The sequence below is a fragment of the Gekko japonicus genome, unplaced genomic scaffold (genome assembly GCF_001447785.1).
Source record: "Gekko japonicus isolate JY-2015 unplaced genomic scaffold, Gekko_japonicus_V1.1 scaffold72, whole genome shotgun sequence".
Taxonomy (NCBI): Eukaryota; Metazoa; Chordata; class Lepidosauria; order Squamata; family Gekkonidae; genus Gekko; species Gekko japonicus.
In genome coordinates this window covers 1,303,241-1,311,396 of record NW_015168046.1, presented here as the reverse complement: position 1 = coordinate 1,311,396, position 8,156 = coordinate 1,303,241, and the positions used below count along the sequence as shown (strand labels likewise).

General features: G+C 37.0%; 1 protein-coding gene across 3 annotated transcripts in view; it reads left to right on the top strand.

Annotated features, from left to right (window-relative positions):
- Positions 1-8,156, top strand: part of USP25 (ubiquitin specific peptidase 25) — a 113,371-nt gene that overhangs the window by 23,741 nt on the left and 81,474 nt on the right. For all 3 annotated transcript variants that reach the window (XM_015414283.1, XM_015414284.1, XM_015414282.1), the window contains exons 3-5: positions 1-43; positions 4,371-4,494; positions 7,049-7,211. The exon at positions 1-43 is cut by the window's left edge and continues 99 nt beyond it. In XM_015414283.1, coding sequence (XP_015269769.1) covers positions 1-43; positions 4,371-4,494; positions 7,049-7,211 — 330 coding nt within the window. The remainder of the gene's footprint in view (positions 44-4,370; positions 4,495-7,048; positions 7,212-8,156) is intronic.

The following is an 8,156-nucleotide window of genomic DNA, read 5'->3' as shown; positions in this document are numbered from 1 at the left end:
GGCAATGACAGATACATCAGTGTAGGCAGCCAAGCAGATACGAGTAAGTGTCTTTTTTTGTGTATAACGGAATGGACTGACCAAACTAAACGTTGATTGAGGAAAACTTGTTGGTGTGCCAATCTTAGACATTATTACTTATTTTACTTCATTTGTACTCCACTTTTCTTCCCAAATGAGATCCAAAGTGCCTTGCTACATTCTCCTCTTCTGAAGTTAGTTTAAAGTTTTTACTTAAAGAAACGGGTTTCATGGAAGGATGTGGGGTTTATGGAAGAATGTATTTGAGTAATTTTCTAGAAGCTACACTGGTTGGCTGCTACATTGTAGGGCTGTATCAGTGTCCCAGTGACGATATATAAATTGCTCCATGGAGACCACATCTTTCCATAAAAATGAGTAGACACTGTTCATACTTTTTAAAAGGAAATGGTGATGGAGGTGACAAGAAGTTGGCACACTAGCCATGTTCCATTGCTCTAGTCTGGACTATGTTCCCATTTGAGTTCTGCCATTGGCCGATTATTGATAGATATTTTACCCTTATAACATTACTTCTGGTGAGGGTATTTACTTCTATTTATTGGAGGTAAAGGTTAACATGTATGAACTAGGTTTTTAGAATTTCCTTATCTAGGAAAAACTGTTCACTTATTTTCTAACTGTTCACTTACATTCTTGTAAGAAAGCTGCATGCATGAAGAACACAGTCATTTGGTTTAATGTCTGGTAGATTCAGATACATAGAATAAAGTCTTGCTGTAGATAAATGCAAATAGTCACTGGATTGTGACTCATATTTATACAGTCAAATAATTATCCACTTCACCAGGTCCCACTGTAGCTATTTATATTTAGAATCCTCATATCCTAAAGTGAAAATTTAACCTTTAAGTTTTTTACATTATTATCTGAAACAATTTGGACTAAGCAATGCTGCATAGCTTTAAAATTCAACTATAAGCTAATATATTAACAGACATGTAACACAGTTGGATGATGATTATCTAACAGTATTTAAGTCTAAGAAATAACCATCAGATATTCAAGGTATTCATTCAAGGTAAGTATTGAAACCAAAATTTATTGTCCACCTAGAGTTTTATTTTATATATGTTCTTTTGGATTAATTAATTGCTTTTGTTTTATTTGCTTCATTTATACCCTGCTTTTTTCTCCAGTGGGTATTCAAAGTGGTTTATATCTTCCTCTCCATATTATCTTTTTGAGAACCCTGTGAGGTAGTTTAGGCTGAGAATGTGTAACTAGTCCAAGGTCACCAGTCAAGCTTCCATGGCAGAGTGGGTCTCCTAAATCCTAGTCCAATATTCTAACCACAACATCTGAAAAATCTGATTTACGAGGTGGCTTTCAAAATATATGCCAAAACATAAGATGTTAAAATCTTAACTACAAACTTATATAATCAACATAGCTATACAGTGGCTATAGTTATCACGTACAACTATGGTATTGCTGTTATTAGTAGAATGTGACAGGTGTGAGAATGTGGTTATTGTTTTTTCTAGTGCGTAGCAAAACTTGTTTTTTTGGAAAAAAAGAAAAGGAGAAAATGTATATGCATAACCAGTACAACATGACCTTGGAATATTTTGGCACATTCTTCTTGTTTAACAACAGGTACTATTGTTAGTCTGCTGTGATGACCAACTGCTAAAATAAAGGAAATGAAAGAATAAATCCTCGGAAAATGCTGAGGATAAAACTGACAAGCGCTGTATGGTAGCACCTGATTAAATCTGTGTGCTAGTTCCCGAGGCTTAGAGAGCTGCTCTAGCAGTCTGTAAAAGATAGTCATCAGGTGCCTGACCATTCAACAACCACTTCACTGAATTTCTGAGTCATGAGAGTTTGGTGCTGCTTAGCTCATTTAGCCACATTAAAACTTTCCCACATGATTAGAACAGCCAATCTGATCATTTGTGACCTTCATGTAGTAAATACTCAAGTGTATCTATTATCGCTTTCAGTAAATAGTATAGTATACTATAGTATAGCCTTTGTATAGTAAAGTTCTTTTTTCTTATTTGATTGATTGCTATTCCATATCACGAAAGAGGTTCAGTAATAGGAACCCATTTATGGAATTTCTTCCCCAGATGAATTTGTGAAAATGATTTGTATTTGGTAGAAGGACAAAAGTGTTTTCTCCGATTGTGTTCAGGATGGACTGATTATTTTATTTTGGGTTATTAGTTCATCTTGGTTTTATGATGTGGCATTTTGTTGGTCTTTTAAAAGGCAGAATGTGGCTTAATTTTTTTAGTATGATGGAACTAAACATGAGCCTGCAGTGCAATGTGACTGCGAAGAAAGCTAATGCAATCTTAGGATACATTAACAAAAGCATTGTGTCCAGATCACGGGAGGTGGTAGTTCCGCTCTATTCTGCTATGGTCAGGCCTCACCGGGAGTACTGTGTCCAGTTTTGGGCACCAAATTTTAGGAAGGATGTTGACAAGCTCGAGCGTGTCCAGAAGAGGGCAACCAGGATGGTGAGAGGGTTGGAATCCAAGTCTTATGAGGAAAGGCTGAAAGAATTGGGTATGTTTAGCCTGGGAAAGAGAAGGCTTAGAGGGGACATGATTGCAGTCTTCAAGTATTTGAAGGGCTGTCATGTAGAAGATGGAGCAGATCTATTCTCTCTTGCTCCGGAATGCAAGACTAGATCTAATGGGTGGAAATTACAAGGGAGTTGTTACCGGCTAAATATCAGGAGAAACTTCCTAACTATAAGAGTGGTTGAGCAGTAGAACAGTCTGCCTTGGGAGGTGGTGGATGCTCCTTTGCTGGACGTTTTCAAGTGGAGGCTGGACGACCATCTTTCGGGTATGTTGTAGGGCTATCTTTCAGCTATGCTCCTGCAGCGTGCAGGGGGTTGACTAGATGACCTGCAAGGTCCCTTCCAACTCTAACATTCTATGATTCCATGAACTTAATATACAGAATTTAATTATAAGCACTCCTGGATCTAGTATGTAAAGAATAAACCGAATTTGAAATAACTTATAAATGCTTCTGGATTAAGTATGTAAGGAAGAAAACTGGAAAGCTTAATTTCTGTTTAAGTGAATGTACAGACAATAGTAGGAGCTGCGGTGGCTCAAGTGGTTAAGACGCTGAACTGCAGGCCGTGGAAGGTCGGTAGTTCAGCAGTTCGAAACCCGAGTGTGCCGCATGACGGAATGAGCTCCCGTCTCTAGTTCCAGCTCCTGCCAACCTAGCAGTTCGAAAGCAAGAAATTGCAAGTAGATAAATAGGTACCACTTCGGTGGGAAGGAAACAGCGTTCCGTGTGCCTTGGTGTTTAGTCATGCCGGCCACATGACCACGGAAATGTCTTCGGACAGCGCTGGCTCTTCGGCTTTGAAACGGAGATGAGCACTGCAACCCTAGAGTCGGATTCGACTGGCTTTCGAGCAAGGGAACCTTTACCTTTACCTTTGTACAGACAATAGTAGTAATTATGTTGGATATTTCTGATGCAATACTGAAATTATATTTTATGCTGTTGTTTGAGAACCACTCTTATTGCTTCACTGGCTGTTTTCTTGACCACTTTCCCAGTTCTTAATTCCTTATCACTTGTGAGATGTCTGTTGTAATTGACCAAGATGTCTTTCACAGGGGTGTGGCATTTTTATACAGCCAAGGACTTGTTCTGTAGACCTATTGCCATAAATGTTGTGTAGTTTATATAAAACATGTTTCACACTGTTACCCTTCTTAGCAACACTGTTTCCGTAATGGATACATAAAATTAGTTTTCAGCACAATGAAGTTTCTGTTGGTAGTATTTGAAAAATAGGAGGCTTTATACTGATAAATGAGATGACAAGGAAGCTTTACTGATTTTTAAGACTAGGATTAACTTATAAGCATGCTTTAGAACAATTTTTTGTACCATTCTAGGTCTCTTTTCACTGAAATAGTATTGATCAGATTTCAGTTATAGAAACACCATGTATGGGAAAAGTTGGAGGCTAAAAAGATTATCAGGAGTGGGCTACTTGAATGAGCTGTTCAAAAGGAAACAAAATTCCTGATGCTGTGCTTTGTATTACTACAAGTTCTCCACTCCCCCTTTGTCTGTGAATAATTCTGTTAATGTACGCTATTTTGGGAATAATAATTCTTAAAAGCAAATTTTCAACATTTAGATATGCCAGAGCCTAAGTTAGTAGGATCACCCAATGAGATTTTAAAACAAAACAAAACCCTGTATAAAATGGATATATTTATAAAATGTCTTTTTCACATTGTTTAAATTGTTTTTCTATTATCTTCAATGAAGTTTGCTTTTCACTGTATTTCATCTTTAATTTTAAGAAAAATACCTTTGCTTTTTAGATGTAATTGATCTCACAGGAGACGATAAAGATGACCTTCAGAGGGCAATTGCCCTCAGTTTGGAGGAATCAAACAGGGCATTTAGGGAAACAGGAATAACGGATGAAGAGCAAGCTATTAGCAGGTAATCAGATAACTCGTGTGATAGTTTTTTAAACATCAAATAGATATATTGCTTTTGCTAAGGAAAAATAAATTCCACTTGTAGTTGGTTTCATTATTTTATTAAATGCTGCTTAAATTCATGGTGTCTTGTGTATTGAAAATCGGTTTCTTCAGTCTTTCATCCTTTATTCATGTCCTTATCTATATTGAAGATGCCTGCTTCTCATTTTGCATCCCAGACGTACTTCAATATGCCATCCCTGTGATAAAAATACGTGGGAAAGATGTACCAGTATCCATTGGTTTAGCAGTTCTGGGTTGTGTGCATACCTCCGTGTGAATCACCAGTAAACATTGGCATGCCTTTCTGGGACATTACTAATGATGCCTAAAAATGCTTCCCAGAAAACTGGATCGCTTGGAAGGATTGCAGTCCAGTAAGATGATCTCTTGAAAACAGACAGCTGTTCTCCTTTTCACTTGTAGCTTGTTGCAACACCAATTTTTTCCCCCTGTCTTAAAAAAAAAATTGCCTTATTTTATGTGTGGGTGTTTGGAAGCATCTATCATTTCTAAAACGTAAAGTTTGCCTGTGTTATCAGTTATTAATAGGTATGACAGAGAAGTGGATATGGCTAATTAAATGATCTCTACAATAGAAAATTATGTTTCAAACTATACAAGTTTAGCGTATTACCATACAGCTATAACATCAAAAACAGTCATCCCCACAAGATTTTCAGAATCTGAAGTATCATGGCCGTCCACAGAACACCAGAGTGTAGCCAACTCGTGTAGGCTTTTCTGAATGGGTCGGGATCTTGCATATGGCCTCAGGGAGACTCTCAGCCTGAGAAAAGGCCTGATTTCTGGCTGGAGCCAGACTATTGATGAGGATGAGACAGTTGGAAAGGGATTGCTTTGCTGATCTAAGTGAGTGTACTGCCTGTACCTGGAGATAATGTGGACCCAGGTCATGACAAGCTTGCAAGTGTTTATTTCTGTAGCTGTTCTGGTTCCCAGCCTCATCAGGGCTGAGCCTCCTGTTTTCAGTGCCAGGTCTCAGTCATGGAATAGGTGAATAAACATGATGCTGTGTCTGAGCATGAGCAGCGTGCTTTGCCTTCTCACCACTGAATATCCACAGCAAGTTTCCCCATCGTATTATGTCCGTTAGTCACCTAGAAGCAACAACGTTAAAGGTTTTTTGGCACTGAGGTGAAAAATAATTTCTTTCCCCTTAGGATGAAATACAGTGACTGACATAATATTACTGGTGAGAAAAAAAGATCTGAAATTTGAAACTAGAGCTCCCTGCTTCAGGGGGTCTGTAACTGTCTATAGTTAGAGCTAAACTATAGCTGTTTCAACACCAGGGTGATTTTCCATGGCAGTCCTGTTGCTGATACAATCACCCTTGCAGCAGAGATTCTGTACAGCCCAGGGTAATCTGCTTACTCTCCATTCTTAGTGGTGGTTTCCCTTTCACACCCGATGTGAATTGAAACCCCCTTCCTGTGTGACCCTCAGAATTATTTGCCCACTTTGTTTGAATGTTTAATTTTATTTAGAGGAAGCATAGGTAATGCAGTGTTGTTTCTCTTTCACAAGGAACTGTTCATACTGATAGTGTCCTGCCCAATTTTTAATAGGTTTTAAATAAAGCAGATTATTTTGTAGAAAGGATGGTCTGTTCATGGTCTGTGCACAAATGGAGAATAATGTCATGTGGAAAAATATACCAGTTGCTTGGCTGACATGTGGGAAATCCATTGTGGAAGTAGCCTATATTAAAATTCAGAGTTCAATAGAGGCAGTACAAGAGAGCCTATTTGCATAATTTAAACTACAGTTTAAGATTACTTGTAGTTAACATGCTGTTTAATAATCCATAGAGTATCTGCAGCCCAAACATTAGTTTTTGTGAGTACATTTTTAGGTGGTAAAATACTTTTAACTGTTTTGCAATTGTCTCTTTTAACACTGTCTAGAAGCAACTTTGTCTAAAGTCTTTCTATTTTGATGGCTTTGTTGTTTGACCTCTTTTTATTTCTTGGTTTGATACTAAGTTTTCAAAGGCCTTTGGCCCTATGAAATGAATCTGAATACATTTTAGGAAGTGGTGCACCCGCGATCTCGCAATAAGTAATAAATATACACAGGTCCACCATATGCAATCTTCTTTTTAGTTTACTGTCATTAATCTGTGCTTAGTTCACACAGATTAATGACAGATTAAGCAGTATACCTGTCACTACCCCTTTTGTAAAGCATTTCTAGGAAGCCCTTTAGTCCCATACAAATCTTATTCTGCCATTACTTTCATATACTTGCTTTTTTGTTATCCAACGTACCTCTTCAATATACCTGAATTTAAAAGATTTCATTTTTCTTTATTTAATTGCTTCATTTCTTTATTTGGTTTTGTACTGACCTAAATTTGGCTCTGATTTTGCAGGCCCCTAATGTAGTCAACATTCTATACAAGGGCACTGCCTTTTTAAGCTGCTGTGTTTTTGTGTGACACTAATATAACATGTTCTTTCTTTGCATTACTGCTTGTACTTTCTAAGAGTTTTAGAAGCCAGCATAGCAGAAAACAAAGCAAGTCTGAAAAGAACGCATCCAGAAGTGTGGAGTGACTCTCCAAACCCTTATGATAGAAAACGTCAAGATAATTGCCCAGTGGGATTAAAAAATGTTGGCAATACATGCTGGTTCAGTGCAGTCATTCAGGTAAATGCATTCATAATTTTTTTTTAATTACTGAGTTGTAGTTTATACCAAGGTTAAGAAATGTTTGGAAGACTGAATTCTTTGTAGTGAAAGAGTGCAAAGCAGAACATTTGCAGTGTTGTATAAATTCAACAAAATGAAAACTTAAGCTATATTTTTTCCCGTGTGTATATTTTAATGTTCATGTCAGAGAAATATGTTTTTAAAGAACAGAAACATGCACTATTAATTAGTGATTTTTGTTGTTTAGCTAGCATTATTGTAAAAATTGTCATGTCAAAATGTCCCTGAAGTACCGCATGTTACGTTTGATATTGTTGATGCTACTGCCTTTGTAGATAAAACTGTGAATCTAACTAGGAATAGGACCTTTTTTCACTGGTTGGTCCTGGTTTCTGGAATTCCTGCCAGGTGGAAAGTTACAAGTACACTCCACTGATGCTTTCAAGATGGCCATGAAATAAGCAGTTTATATTTCAGGCAATCGACAGCTAAAATTCTTTTAAATACTATGTTCTGGTTTATAGTACTTGCACATTCTTTCAAAATATAACTTATTTATTGTTCTTGTTTTGTATTTTAGAATTTCAATAAGAAATGCCAAATACACTTATTGAATGGTATAGCTATGTCACCAGAGTTCCAAAATACAATACATAATTTCTTCTCAACAGTCTTCTGAAAAAACTCCATTCCTTTTTTGTGTTTTATCTGCTGCAGTGTTCGTTTCTGATAAATCCAATATTTCCAGTTATCATTCTGTTTGAGAAGGATACGTTGATTCCACACAATATTTGTAGCAACCAGCATATTCAACTCTAGAAGTCTTATTTCCCAACTCAGTAATCTACCCTTAATTGTTTAAGGATAAATGTAGGAAAGTTTTTGGATTCAGTTGGATCTCTGTTATTTCTGTGATAATCTCACAGTTAGAATCAATAAGAC